The sequence below is a fragment of the Aedes aegypti genome, chromosome 3 (genome assembly GCF_002204515.2).
Source record: "Aedes aegypti strain LVP_AGWG chromosome 3, AaegL5.0 Primary Assembly, whole genome shotgun sequence".
Classification (NCBI taxonomy): Eukaryota; Metazoa; Arthropoda; class Insecta; order Diptera; family Culicidae; genus Aedes; species Aedes aegypti.
Genome location: NC_035109.1, coordinates 275,535,411 through 275,551,159, shown reverse-complemented (window position 1 = coordinate 275,551,159; position 15,749 = coordinate 275,535,411). Strand labels below are relative to the sequence as shown.

Below are 15,749 nucleotides of genomic sequence, written 5' to 3'. Positions count from 1 at the left end.
TGTTAATAAGATCTTAAATTTGTTTTACCAAATTAGGATGATAGTGTTGTCTAATGACACAAAACACCTAGATATAAGAAAAGAATGTAATGTTTGGAATAATACTAATGAAGAAATGAAAAAAAAAAGAAACTGATACAAAGTTTCAAATGAATGATGAATAATGTTTACCTCAAACCTGTATGAAAATGTAAGAAGGGTTCAATCTCACCATCGGTGCATTAATTCGGTTTTTTTTTAATATTTTCGGATTTCTTCAAAATAAAAGATTGAACTCCGAAACATTGCTAGTACAGCTTTTTTATTAGCTTCTTGTGTGGTTTCTGGTTTATTCGCTAGTCTCACGCTCTACACAATTGCTCCTGGTGCAAATTCACTATCTTTTTTCTTTAAATCACGCACACATGCTCAGAATCGCTCTTTCGTTACCAAAAGTAGCAAAGGCAGATGCAATATACGAACGGTACTGAAATGTGTATGAATTCGAGTCCTTCAATCAATCGCGAGTCAAACATTCGTTTTGCCTATACAGATACGTTACTTATCACGAAAAGTGGTGCTGCGCTGATGAGTCTCTTCTAAAAAGTTCTCCAGTCTCCTCGGTTGAACGAAGTTTCCTTCCTACCACTCAGAATGTGCTGTATCTATTGTATGAGTTGTGTCTTCTGTGTATAACCTGAGCCGTTATCAGTTTGTATGCGATTCCGGGCTAATTATTCTCTTTGCTTGTATGAAACTGAACAATATCTATGATCTAAAATACCTACACCTTACATACTAGGTTTTAAGTCAATCGGAACCAAACGAATGCTGCGCGCCTTGCTAGCGTACTTCCTAACTGTACTGTACTGTTGATATTTTGCGTACTGGAGAAAAGGTACTAAACTGAAGATTTCCAGAACAAACGAAAGCCCATACAAACCAATGGACACATACGAGCTAGTTGCTTATATATCGTATTTGAGGTAGAAACTCTTCGTGGTTTGCTTTTTCTGCTATTGTGAGATGAATGTCCATCGATAGGTGCATCGGGTGACTTTCGCGTTGGTAAAAGCGCCGATTGAAACATGGAAATATGAGAATTCTTAGGAGGTTTGAAGTTGCGAGCAAACGACGATCCCACCGGAGCACGGTGCCTTCATATCCGGAGCGCCAAACAGTGGACAACTTTTGATTTAGTCTCTACCCGTTTCATAGTAAATTGCTGAGGAGCGCTTAGTCGCAACACAGAAAAGTACATCGTAAAACCTACTAACAGCAACATGATTAACTTGTTGTCCTCTTTTGGCTCCTGTACGTCATTGTAATCGATACATGGGCAAACATGTGAGTGCATCCGGTTTGGATCGAAGCTGCATTTTAACTGTATTTATTGTAATCGTAAACGTAGAGTAAAGGTATGAAAGATGTATGATAAAATAATAAAGGAAATGAAAGAAACATCTGTATCCCGTAATGAAGTTGCTACTATTCGCCTGCATAAAGGTACTCAGTATTCTAATTGTCTTTGAAGATAACATGCGCCCGTTTGGACTCCTTCCGAGACGGTTCCGTTCTCAGCCGTACCAAGCAATCTTTTCTTGGGACATTTTAAAACCTGTCTTCAAAATTTGCTTCCGCTATTAATAGCTTGGACTTGATTCTAAACCTTTTTCTGTACGGAAATAAATTAGCATTTTTCTCAAACATTCGTCAATTAGTTAAGTGCTTCGCATTCTGCTTAATACCTAACGATACCGTCGATCATAGTCCCTATCGCGATCGCGGTGACGATCACGTTCTCGATCCTTCGATCGGGATCGTTTCTCACGATACCGTTCACGTCCGCGGTCATAATCTCGGTCCCGGTCTCTCCTGTCTCTGTCTCGAGAGCGATCTCTTTCGCGATCGCGATCCCTTCCACGACGAAGATCATCGTCGCGATCGTACCGGGAAGCTGTCCGCGTCGGTTCACGATCTCGATCACAGTGACCAGTGTACTTCACACGACTAGGCTCGCCGTAGTCTTCTCGTGTGCTGCTTCCACTTGGACGTTCGTAGCGTTGAGCATTCGCTTTGTTGTAGCGATCGTTGGTCGGTTCAGAGAACGTCACATTGTTCTCCCGAGCGAACTTCTCCAGTTTGGATTCATTCTGCTTCTGGATTGGTACCGGAATACGCGGAAACAACGTGGAAAACCAGTCCAACTTGGTCAACCACTGGCGGATCATCTGTCCGATTGTCATAGTCTGAAATTAAAGGACATTCTAGGGATATCTGCAGATGTGGGCTTGGAAAGGGTTTAGTACCTACCTGGCCACCTCCAGCTTTCACGTCAATCTCCTCTTCATCCAACAAGTACGGTTCGTACCAGTCGTACAGATCAGCTGGAGGCTGGGTGAATCTCAAATACATAAAACCTAAAAAAGGTAAGATTAGAATTGCGCAACACTTCCCATCAATTAACATTTACCTAAAGCTCTAATGTACGGTGAATCACCATGGGTGAGAAGCCCATTCACCTGCTTCCTCGTCAAACGGAGCGTGTACAGTTTGTATAACAGACAGAAAGCGGTCGAAACAATTCCACCTGCTCCGACTCCTCGAACCTGTTTGCAGAGAATAGACAAAATTCACTAAATGAATCAGAAATCCATCTTAAACCAACTTACCCCGCCGCACATTCCAGTCTGTCCGGATGTTTTGCGTGATCCCCGCTCCCAGGGCTCCAGGTGTTTGACCTGATAGTAGATTTCGTCCACCACCTCGTGATAAGTCTTCAGTTTGAACAAGGACACTGAGCGGGAGAGATGTTTTTTTTATTAATATGAATTATTACATACTGTAACCTATGATCAAAAGCGTGTCCCAGAAAAAAAATGTGTTCGAATAGTGATGATGCTCATTTTTCTTTAATTGTTGATACGAGTAACTGACACTGAAGAAGCCAGCGTTATCAATTTTTAACAGAATGCACACAAAATTGTATGAAAAAACTCGTCCAAAAATCATTTTTATTCATAACTTTTTTCTAAGATTTTTTACATTTTTCATGTCTTCTACAAAGTTGTTAGATGTCTTCAAACGCGTGTTTCGCACCTCTACATCTCTTAAAATAAAGGAATTACCTTTCGATTTCGTTTCAATAAGGCTTCTTTGTTTGATAGTAAAAACCCATGCAAAGACGCTTATAGACAAAAGTTTTTATCAACTGCCGAAAGGGGAGATATAGTACTTTTATGATTTGTAAGAGTTGTGCCATTTTTGCGCCGAAGCCAGTTATAGGGGCCTAAATTACCCATTGAAAAAAGAGTAATTCATGAAAAACTTTGTTACTTCAAAAGATAGCGTGATGATATGTTCCATGACAAGCAACTTTGTAGAAGCCACAAAAAATGTTAAAAATCTTGGAAAAAAGTTTTTTATTTTATTTTATTGATGTACAAGGGGGTAAGGGGCCAAGTCTCCAGCATAAGTTTGAAAACTCATACCGTCCATAATACACCGGGGGATTTGGAGTTTTGGAAGTAGGCAACGCAACATCTTTGACCAGAAGGTTCTTTAAGTTTTGCTTTTACTCTAGACTTCCCCTACACGTATGAATGATGCAAGGTCAAAAGAACATGAATCAGTCATACATATAACGGTAGTGAAGTGTTTTGCCTAAGGATATGTGAAAGGAGGGATTTTGTGTGGTGTTTTGTGAATCGCTCTGTGGAACAAATTTGTTATTAGTTAAATAATAAGTTCATTTGATTTACCTTTCAATTAGTATTCAATGATTACAGAAACTTTATACTTAACAAAGGCGTGGAGTGCAGCAAGCTAGGTGGGCGGATCAAGTGCGTATCGATTTGGCGAGCGTGGGACAGAACCGAGGATGGCGACCGCAAACCGACGTTTTCTCGGCCATTACGCTGCCATGATAAGAGATGCCTTTCCTCTTCGATGAATTATTCCTCGAAGCGGGATAGATATGAAAACAAGGATAAAGAGAGAAGGAATGTTAGTGATTGTTACATGCTTTATGGCAGTATTGGCGTACATTGAAGTCATACAAAATTCGCTCTTTGGATTCCCACGATAACAATCCCTGAAACTAATGATAAACAACAAAAAATGAATCCGAAAGAGCGAGAACCTTAGTGTTTCAATGTATGACAATCCAGCTTTATTGCATGTGAGAAGTTCTTGGTGATATTCTCACAACGGCCATTCAGAATAGTTCGACGGATGTAGATAAAAGATCATTATGATAAAATTAACGCGACGACATGTTAGTAAGCTCAAAACGATTATTATATTTGCAACTGTTAATTTAAATAGTTAAGCTAAGGTTCGGTTATTGCAAGCTCGAACGCGAATCCATCCCATCTTTAAATGCACAACACTTCATTCTGGAACTTTAGAACGTCCATGTTGTAACACAAGAAATCTGCCTCGACCGAGTTGGCAGAACGCAACCATACCCCTTTCTGAACCAAAAGACAGGGAACTAATACCATGATACCTTAACTACAAATACAAAAGCTACTTCTATGTTATTTTCACTACTACGCTCACGATAATTATGTTATGATCGTTAGAATAAAAACGATAGGGGTTACTACTACATAACAGAAATACTACCCCAAGAACGCTAATATCGCCAGTGTTGGTGTGATAAATGCAAAGTAATGCAAAAATGTGTAGAGAATTAAATAAGTTATTAATTACAGCATTTTGTTCAACAATATTATATTATATTATAAAAGATATTTAAAAATGAAACATTTCAGTAACAACAGTGCCATCAGTTTTCTGATTATAAAACATATATAAGTAACACTACTAAACTATCTCTAATACCGCTACAACCTACCTTACTAAATAACGCAATACCGTAAAATGCCGTAATTCAGAACATTTTGGAATATTTCTCAAAAATCGTAAATTATTGTTAATGATAATTTTAATTTGAATTATGATGCATTACCAGTATATACAAATAGCGGTATGGGCAAATTTCAATTTTTTTCTTAAATTTCGACTAATTTTGTACCGAATATGCGGATTCAGGCGATGCGCTGGTATTACTAAGGCGATGCGCTGGTATTACTAAGGTAATAATTACTACATTATTATTTATTTATACACCAACAGACAGTAAGCCCCAATGATGTTTTAAACTAAAAAATACAGTAAAATACTAAGTTGAAACTTTAAAAAACAAGGCAACAAAATGTCAAAAAAATAAAACAAATGAAAGTCACAAATATTCACACAGAGAGTCGGTATAACATTTCTACATAGTTACGACGTATTACTTGACGGTAAACCTAACATAAATGTCTATTTTCAATGACCTGTGAGATGCAGAGACCACCCGCACCCACTCTTGCGCCTCGTGGTCTACTGAAAAAAAATTATATATATTGAACTAATACTACTATTAGAAATAGTGCTACTGTTGAAGGTGATCGTTGGTTTCCCAGTCTTGTTAGTGATTTGAGTGTTAGTAGAGACTGGTAGTAGGCCCTGCCGGTCCCTCCAGCATTACGCGTAGTTATCTGGTGTTAGATCATGCGACAGTAACTAAACTCATGCTGAAGGTGTGATAAATCAAGTGTTAAATATATTTAAGCATTGAAACACATGTCATTATTTAATTTAAAACTATTAGACTAGCCTACATTTTATAAGTTATAATTACGATTATTTTCGCGATCAATATATTAGCATTAGAGTAATTTTTCACAATATCAACAATATGTAATCACTTTATAAATCAACGTCAATCCCATCACCTAAGGGCAGGGTGTTAAAAATCTTGGAAAAAAGTTATGATAAAAATATGATTTTTAGGGGCCATTCACATACAACGCCATACATCTCAAAAAGTATAAAAGATAGAAAAATCATGTCTTCGACAAAGTTGTTTCAAATGACCAATTCTACAACTTTGCCGAAGTTACCATATGTCTATCTAAATGTTATGAAAAAATATTTTTTCTATCAGAATCAGAAATATCACAAAACATTTTGCATCAAAAGTTGCGTTTCAATATTCGTGATCAAAAGTCAACATCACACCGCAAAATCGCTAGTGTTTGGAGGTGATTTTAACCTCCAACTTGCCAAATAACCTCCAAATCATCACCTCCACGTTAGTTCTAATACCCTCCGTTATATGAAATATGGTGGCGGGTCATCGCGTTTATCGTTAAACAGTCAATACCAAGAAACTTCTCCGAACAAACTACATCGCTTAAATTAACGGTTTGGGAGCTATTCAAAAAGCGCATGAAATCGACAGAATCCAGCACAGTGCTTCTGTTGCTTCGATTCTACGTATTTTAGCGCAACTATTTTAAGGCGAAGTAGGCCGTCACTGAAATTTGTACGCGTCGTTGATGATTGTTGCTAATTCATCTCGCGATTTCGAATCAAAGAAAATCAATTGGGTTTGCGCTGACACAGCTGAAAAAGTATCAGCACACTTTATGCATGTTAGCGCGTACAGTGATACTTTTTCAAGTAAATATAAACACTATCAAGTCTGAGTTTTATCACTTTGGAATGCAAGCTGAAAAGTCATCATTGTTGCCAAAACGAATGACGGGCTACTTAGCCTTAAGTTCGACCTGCTCTCTCAAAAAATGGTGACGCAAGTCGATATGCTTACTGCGGGGTGAATATCCTATTTCCTTTTCTGCCAGGCAAATAGCACTACGATTGTCGCAACTTATTCAAACTGTCATGTCAACCCCGAACAGTTCGTTTCAGAACCCTCGTCACCACAACGCTTCGATCGTGAAGAGCGCAACGGTTGGTTGCTTGCGACAACTCCATGGCACTGATACACTAGCGAATTGAAAAACGTATCCGGTGATTGATCGCCTTGATTCGGGATCATTACCACAATCCGCATCGCTGAATCCTTCGAATGCTCTGATGTCTTATTGCTTCACGTAGATCAATTTCATCATCTTAGTTCCTTTCAGGTAACGCAATATTCTCTTGGCCGCCGTGCACGAGGGCGGCTGCTTTTTGGCCAGCCGTGCACGAGGGCGGCTGCTTTTTGAATTCGCTGTCACGTTTATCTAGGTTTCGCGTTATTTTCAATTCGGCTAATGCAAGAGCAAAATGGCTGATGGTGCTATGCCACTCGACACACATTTAGAAGAAAAGTGTTGCTTTGTGAAGTGATAACAGCGTGATTCAGTGTGAAGATGATCAATCAGTTAGGTTTTTAGAGATAGGTAGTGTCTTGTGTTGGTGTAAGAATGAGTTATAATTTTGCGATTGCGGTAGGTGCAAAGACGTAGGTGGTTTGGATGGTACTATGCCACCCGAATCCGACGCATAGTCACAGTGTTTAATGCTTTGAGACAAATTGTGTATCACGATTGATGTTTGTCTCGTTGCTTTCCGAGAAATAGTTACACAGTAATACCGTTTGGACGTGTGGTTTAGTTATGACCGAGTGTCTGTATACTACGTGGAAAGGTGAAGAAAGTGCTTCAAATAGTTGGGTAGACAGCGTCTTGGATAACTTGCTGCAATCATCAACAAGCATTGCAGAAAGATTTTTTTCATGATATCACTGCCGGACAGTGGGAGTTGGATTTTGGATTGCAGACCGTCAACTAACTCACGGAACGGTATCGAAGTCATACTCTTTTCGTCGTCATTTTTTAGACTCATCTCCTTCGACAACCGTTGGTTTCATCGAACGGCGTTGCAACTGGGTTGCACTCAGTCATCCTGAACCGCTGATGTAGCTCATCGATGTAACGCTGTGGGTCCAATATAACCGTATCTCCTGAACGGGTGATCCGCATTCCCAAAATTTGTTCCGCTTCTCCGAGATCTTTCATGAGGAACTTGGACATCAACTGTTTCTTGGAGTATTCCACCATCTCGACTGATTAGAAAACACCTGCAAATCCAAGGGGGTGGTCACTCTACGCACTTCATTCGGCACATCTGTGCCTTCAATTGGCCTATTCACATGACGTCTCAAATCAGCTGATCGAGAAACACTTTGACAGTTCTTCTATGAAAATGACAGGCCCGTGTTAGCACCGGTCCTCCACCGATGTAAACAAATGCATAGACGGATCTGTCACATGAAAAGGCCTATAGACCAATCCAATTGCTTTCGTAGAGTGCATTGTTCACAAAATTTTCTTTGTTTGCTGTGAGAACTGTCACAACATTACTTTTGTTTGCTGTCGGAAAGCAAACAAAAACAGAATTGCTGCTGAGCATCACTTTCTTGTTGGACTGACGTTGACCGGAAGCTCAAATAACGTCAAACAAACATCGATATGTCAGGGAGGTCCCGTAGCCTCGAGGTTACGCTTTCGCTTCGTAAGCGGAAGGTCATGGGTTCGATTCCCAATTCCCCACACAAAATACTCCATCCAGCCACCAGAAGACGCCGCACGAAGGACCGTGTATTGGGGAACACATCCATCCTTCGTCAGTATCTGATAGTGACTAAGATACACTGACCCTCTTTGTAGGCCGTTGGCGCACACGACACGGAAACATGGCAAAATGAACCACCGCACACCAATGGACTTCGATATGGATTCTTCTTCTTCTTAAGGTTTGTGTTTGTTGGCTGGAGGGTCTGAGCCTCATATACGCCATTCCACTTTTTTTGTCGGTAGTAGACTGCTTGTGTAACGACTTGTCGTTACATTTTCAATCTTGCCATACGAATGAATCGTAATAATGTTCTTCAGCTCGTTTTCACACAGTGTTGTTCCTCCTCCGCAAAGCAAAGCGTTCATGTTGCCATAGTGCTCCCAGTCGAAATGGTTTCGCAGATGACCATATTTGATACACTCTAGTTACAAGTGTTCGGTGGTGTTCGGTTGCTCACATAGTTCACATTCTTCGAAGTCCTTGATCTTCATTTTTGCCAACCAGTAATCCGAAAAGTCGTGTCCGGATATTACACGGTTAAGTGTTCTTGTTTCTTCTCCGTTGAATTTGCTCGTCCAATACCAAGGACGACTTGGGAAGTTTTCGAAAATATCGTAAAACTTTTTTTCCTTTTCACGCTTCCAAAGTGATTTGTCGGTACCACTCATTTGTCGCGATCGCTAATTGCTGTTTGTATATCCTGGTTATGTCCGTCCACAGTAGTTTATTGACCATTATTGCGTTGCTGTTCAGGCCCTGCTTTGCCAGTTGATCTGCTTGTTCATTCCCTTGCAGTCCAACATGACCCGGTATCCACTGTAAAACGGTTCCAGTCGCTTGCAAATCCGAACATATCGCTCCGGTGAGTTCGTCCCACGTTTTCGTTTCCTCATGCGTGTTCAGTAGACTACAGCCGGACTGTGAGTCTGTGAGGATGACGTATTTCCCTTTTAGTAGTTTGCTGATCTCTATCAATGCTGTTCTAATCCCTAGAAGTTCTGCTGTCATGATGCTGGATTTCGTTTCTAGTCTCATGCTAATGTTGATGTTGTATTCTGGTTCATGTACTCCAATGCCGCAGGCGTCTTCTGTGCGGGATGCATCGGTGTATACCTTCGTCCACGTTCCGTATTGTTTGTGTATATGTTCCAGAGCTATTTGGGGCATTGTCGTAGGAGACATTTTCTTTTTGTTGATTGGCATACCATCGATGTTTTCATGGATTTCTACGAGGAATCTCTCAGTGACCCCAAAGCAGCGGCATACCATTAGCTAATGCAGCCAGAGTGTTTACTGGAGTGGTTCTGGAGCAGCCTGTTGCTATTCTCTGGCACTTCCTGTTGGTTACCTCTAACGATTCTTGGTATGATATCGATGTCCTACCATACAACGCGCTTCCGTATGCCAGGAAGCTGCTGTACAACGCTTCATGGAATAGGACCATTACTTTGGGCGTGGCTCCTTGTTTAATACTTCCTATGATTTTCAGCATATTCACCCTGTCGGTGACCTTATGTTTCAGTTCCCGGATATGGGAACCGATTGTAAGGTTTTGATCCAAGTACACTCCCAAGTATTTGTGATACCTGACTGTCTCGACTATCGTTCCTTGCACTGTTATTCCAAGGTCGATGTCTTTGGGTTGGAACAGTACCGCTTTTGTCTTGTTCCCGTAAAGCTCTAGGTCTAACGATGTGCTTGCTGTTGCAAATTTGTCGATTGCCTGTTGTGCTTTTTCCTTCGCTTCTTCTAGGGTTTCGGCCTGTATTATTTTAAAAAAGTCATCCGCAAACTGAAGTCTGACTGTGTCTTCATCGTTGTCCGTACTATGAAGGCTTTTTGTGTAAACATTAAACAAAGCGGGCGAGAGCACGTCTCCCTGTGGCAGTCCCTTAGAGACCAGTGTGCATGTCGGGCCTTGTTCGGTGATGACGATCAGTCGTCGGTTGCATAAGAAGTTTTGGATCCACACTATCGTATCCTCCGGGAATGCTTCTTCTTGTATTATTTCCTTGAGTTTGTCAACGTTGACTGAGTTGAACGCATTGGTGAAATCAAAGAAAACACCAATGGTATGGCGTGTGCAAGGCAATCCTCCGTTGATTTTCCCGAGCGAAAACCAAAAGACAAGTCTGGCAGCACCTGATTTTCTTCAATGTGTTTTTGAATTACCTGCAGAACTGCTGAGTTTGCCGACTTGACAATAGTAGGTAGACATGCTATTGGTCGACTTGATGTTACATCTTTAGCCTCCCTACCTGGCATTTTGATAGGTACGATCCGTATCTCTTTCAGGAAATCAGGTAGACATCCATTCACGAAGTACTCGTTGATTTCTTTTACGATTTTGCTCTGTGCCTCGGTACTCAGGTTTCTTAGAACTTCGTACGTCAACCGGTCTGTACCCGGAGCCGAACGTGCCTTCTTTTTTCTTAAGATTTCCTTCCATGCTTCCACTGTTAGTAGTTGTTTTTCCTCTGTTGCGCTCTGTTTCGTCATCAGATCCAACATTCCAACTTGTGGTGGTCCGAAGTTTTCTCTCAGGAACTCCTGAGCTTTATCTTTTGAGGTAGCTATTATGTTGTTTTTTGACTCGCTTCGACTGCCGTATTTCAGTCTGCGCACCAATTTCCAGTTTGATTTGGTATCTTGGAGGTCGATGTCCTTGGTTATAGCGCTCAGACACTCTTTCATCAGGATCTTCTTTTGCCGAAGAAACCGTGCATTTGCTCGGTTCATTGCTATAAGGTTCTCCTCGTTAAGGTGCTGGTTAAACTGCTTCCTTGCCTCCGATTTCGCTTTGTACAGGTCTGTCAGTTCCATACTCCAATAGTATTTCGGCGTATGTGTAGTTGTTCCGCTGTTTCGTTTTATCGATGCTTGGATTATGTTACTAGGCTCCTTGATCGAGCCGAAGTCCTCCGGAGCGATGTAGTTGACGTGCTCGTTGATCTGTTTTCTATTGAGTATAGGTCTTTCCTTCTACCGGTGGGTGTTTTGGATCTCCATATCTATCACTAGGTGTCCTGATGCTCCCAAGGTGTGATCATGTACCATCCATCCAAGATGTTTGTCGAGCAGACTATGAGATCAATAGCACTTGGTCTGTGTCTCAGTATTTCCGGTGGGAATGTCATAGATCCGTTGTTCAATAGCATCAAGTTGGAACTACTGATGAAGTCCCATACCAGGTTTCCCTTTGTATTGGCTGTATCCACACACAGTGTTATGGGAATTGAAATCGCCGCCGATCAGTAATTTTATGTACCTTGCTGTTTCGATTTCTAGGGTACTCAATCCAGCAGTCAATTCTGCTGCCTGGATGCGAGTTTAAGAATCCGTATCGATAGCTTAGAAGATATTCTGATGTTTCTTGGGGGACCGACATTCTCCATATAAAATGTCTTTGGCGGTTATTTTATTTTTCGTCAGTTTATCAAAACAATAAAATGTGGGCTATATAGTACCAGTCAATAAGGAGCTACTCTGAAAAAAATCATTCAAATCGGTTGAGTATTATTGGAGTTATCTGAATATTACGATACGATGTTTTTTTTTTAAGTTTTCAAGATCTTCATTTGTCCAGCGTGGTTTCAGATACATACAAGCTCATTACTCAAAACGGCTGCACCAAATCGCTTCATTTTTTCACAACATGCTCCCACTAATTTACTGCTTCGAAGAGTGAATATCCGAATACGATAAAAATTCTGTAGCCTGAGATATTTACGAGGGGTAATGGCTGCGCGTCGGAATTTCGGAATATCTACGGAAACAGATGATCAATTATCAATATCGACAGAGATTCTAAAACTAAAGCCTGTCCACGTTAAATTTCGGACACCCAAATAATGGCAGCAAAAAAAAGTTACTCATAATTCAACAAAAACAATTGTTTATTTCAGAATAAAAGAGTTATATCTACAAAATAAACAGTTGACAAGGATGTTAATCCTTCTTTCTGTAAAATTCTCGAACTTTCTGTGGTACACCCGCCATCCGTGTCCGAAATTTATCGTGGACAGGCTTTAGAAGAGTTTTTTTGAGAACTTGGTGAAAAAATGGTGCAAAAATATCGAGAAACAAAAAAGTTATCGCGATTTGAATATTTTTTTACGGTTAAAAATGAAGTTGCCGCTAGAGGGGTTAAAAAGAGAAAACTGCTTTTTCAGTTTTGACATTTGTACCGTTTTTATTTGGGCCTTAATATTACCATTTGTTTATTACCACTATTTATATAACTCGAAAGGTAATTGTTGGGGAGCGTCCATAAAATATGAAACACTGTTAGAAAAAGGGGATCTTAAGAAGCATGACGAAAATTTACTTGCTCAGATCGTAATACAAATCACACCACATGGTTTTCATGGCTACTACGATTGCAACGCACGTATTAGCATAGAATGAAATGTTGAACAAGTTGGAACTTTCTTTACAAATCTCCCAAAGAATTTTTGGAAGAATTCAGATGGTATCTCAGAAATTTCATTTCTGTGTTTCTACTTGAAAAATCCAGGTTGATTTCTTGAGATATTCTATATACCTAGTAATATAGTATCTTTCAATTTTCAGTCCAAGGGTTAACATTTTTCTTAACTGTACACGAAATATTTGCCAACGTTTGTCCTACCCTGGTTTCGAACGTGGACGCGCCTCTGCTTCAAATTATTTAATAGCTGGAATATTATGGATCGCAGATAAAAAAATCTTAAAATCATGTTCACAGTCCACTAAAGGAGCTGTATAAAATTTAAAATCCAATGAATCTTCTGCTTCAAACTTTGGATTTGAACCACAGACGTGTTAAGGAAGTCGATAAAAATTTAACCGTTCGGAGAAAGCATCTTTGATTTTTGAGGTTTTGGTCGCCCTCGGACCATTGTGATGCATCCCCATCTGCCTTATGAAATTTGTGTATAAACATTAGAACATGAGCCAAAGCCGAATCCATTACTTTCAGATCGGTTTGATGGGATCTGATGGTTTGGTGCCTCTCTTTAGGTTCGTTCTGAAAAAAATATATACCTAGGTGTAAAATCACCATACCAAATAGTGTTGGGGAGGTTCAAAGCCAACGCGAAAATTTTGTGAAATCTGTGTTTGGCAGATAGCAAACAACCCAGAAAACTCAATAATTGCTGTGTTTAAGATTCCCGTGAGAGATCGCGAGACAGCACAAAAACGCACAGTAAAAGTCAAGAGAATAAAAGAATTTATGGCACGTACAGAGGCTCTTAGCTGTGCAAGACAAACTGCGTATAGTGACCACCTCCTTGTCCAGAGCAGGGTTATTTTTAACCGGAGAGGAATTAAATATCGAACTGCCAATTTTGAACTAAAAGTTTAACGATTCAGTGAAACGGTTCATAGACTCAGTGTAATGCCAAACTAATGTCGTTTTCGCTTTTAGGAAGTGGGTCGGCCGATCGGTGACCAACACATGACCAAATCAACGTCAAGCGAATTGTAGTTCGATCGTACCTGAATCGGGTTAGGGTTGAAACTGCGATTCAGAACAGGTTTCGTCAGTTCCAACCGAGGTTCAAAAACACAATCTTTTGTCTTTTTTCAATGATTTGTAGTTCTTGTTCAGTCAACGTGTACTTTAGTGTGGGACAAATTTTAGATTCTCGCTCCAGTCCACTTTTTGGACTGCATTTAGGTCCCATACCAACTGTGCAAAATTTCAGCTCGATCGGAGAAACTATATTTTAGCGCCAGCCGTTCAAAGTTTGTATGGGATTTACTATGGGAAAACTTAGTTTTGCAAAGAAAAATCGCCAGAGGTCGCCCATTGACCTCTAAAAAAATTCTAAACACAGACCTCGATAGGTATTTTTACGATGAAGAATATTGCCGAAGACCGCGAAACAATCCGACACTTGTGAAAAAAGTTATTGAATGAAAACCTATTGGCAAGGTGACGTTGATTAACACGTAAAGGAATAACAATAATAACAAAATCGGGCAAAATTTCCGAATAGTCTATGCTTAATAACTTTTTTCACAAGCATCGAATTGCTTTGCGGTCTTCGACAATGTTGTTCATCGTAAAAATACCTATCGAGATCTGTGCTCAGAATTTTTATAGAGGTCAATGGGCAACCTCTGGCGATTTTTCTTTGCAAAAGTAAGTTTTCCCATGGTAAATCCTATACAAACTTTGAACGGCTGGCGCTAAAATATAGTTTCTCCAATCGAGCTGAAATTTTGCACAGTTGTTGTGGGACCTAAATGCATCCAAAAAGTGGACTGGAGCGAGAATCTAAATTTTTCATATAACCGTGTCCCAGGCTAGTGTACTTATGTAAAGGTTAGATGAGTAGAACAATATTGTGTTCATGTATTCCATGTTCAGAAAAAAAGGATTTAACAAAGCTTGACCCATTTTGTCCCAAGATTTTAGAGATATAGTTTAAGCATACGTTCTAGAAACTGTTCGTCAAAGGCGGGTACTAAACTTTATGCCTTTCCATTTGCCTACAATTATAGCTTAGTTGTCTATGGAAGGTTCCAGGAAGCAAAAAGGTCAATATCGATTTGCATATGGGAATATATGAGGGCCCTTTTCTTAAGTGATCCATCTTACCCATCATTACCCTAAATCTGATATCCTCTTTTGATCTGGGGTTGAGCACCATGCCTCCTCAAACATTGATTTCTTTTCTTGGACTCCCTAATATAACCATACGATCCTACCTTTAAAGTAACTGGACCCCTGAATGTTGGCCAGAATCAGGGGGTTTAGATTCATTGTACTTTCGTTTCCCCATAGCGGCAGAGCGTTGTTCTGCTTGGCGGACTTTTTCGGCGGATTCTGCTGCTGCTGCTGTTGCGGTTCGTCTGGAGAAAGGATTTCAAACGTAAATCGGAGCTTCAACTTCAAATAAAACTCTCAATTACCATCGTAGTATTCTGACTCCATGGTGTTGCTTCCCGGGGGACAGTGTTACGGTTCCTTCTTTTGGTCGCAATGACGGCTTCGATGATGATGATGATGAGGAACGATGATTCGCACACCGCCGCCACCAAAATTAAAACTCATCTATTCCAGAGTCTATGAATGGAGAGTTGCGCAAAGAGAACTGGCAACAAGTTCCCAAATCACAAATCATTTAATTATTCTGGCCACCTATTTTACTGTGTGCGCTTTCCAGTGACTTCACTCAAATGCACTCTCAATTCGAATGTTTTTTTTTTACAATGTCGCAAAGAACAAAATTGAAAAAGATCTCTGGTTTCGTAATTATAAAGTAATAACAATGAAATGTTCAATAGAGAATTTCAACAACACATACAACACACAGCATGAACTCAAAATTTTGATCTTTTTCGGTTTCCGCGCGACGAGC

The 15,749-nt window shown here is 40.2% G+C and overlaps 1 protein-coding gene across 2 annotated transcripts; it reads right to left on the bottom strand.

Annotated features, from left to right (window-relative positions):
• Positions 1-275: 275 nt before the first annotated feature.
• Positions 276-15,475, bottom strand: LOC23687820 (pre-mRNA-splicing factor 38B). Of its 2 annotated transcripts, none has more exons than XM_021849435.1 (6): positions 15,301-15,475; positions 15,097-15,240; positions 2,652-2,776; positions 2,453-2,588; positions 2,293-2,399; positions 276-2,228 (listed from the first exon to the last, which is right to left on the bottom strand). In XM_021849435.1, the coding sequence occupies exons 1-6, from the start codon at positions 15,320-15,322 to the stop codon at positions 1,728-1,730; spliced, it is 1,035 nt and encodes a 344-aa protein (XP_021705127.1). In that variant the 5' UTR covers positions 15,323-15,475; the 3' UTR covers positions 276-1,727. The 2 variants fall into 2 exon arrangements, with proteins under 2 accessions (XP_021705127.1, XP_021705128.1); XM_021849436.1 differs by having other exon boundaries at positions 1,983-2,228; positions 2,289-2,399.
• Between the last annotated feature and the right edge of the window lie 274 nt (positions 15,476-15,749).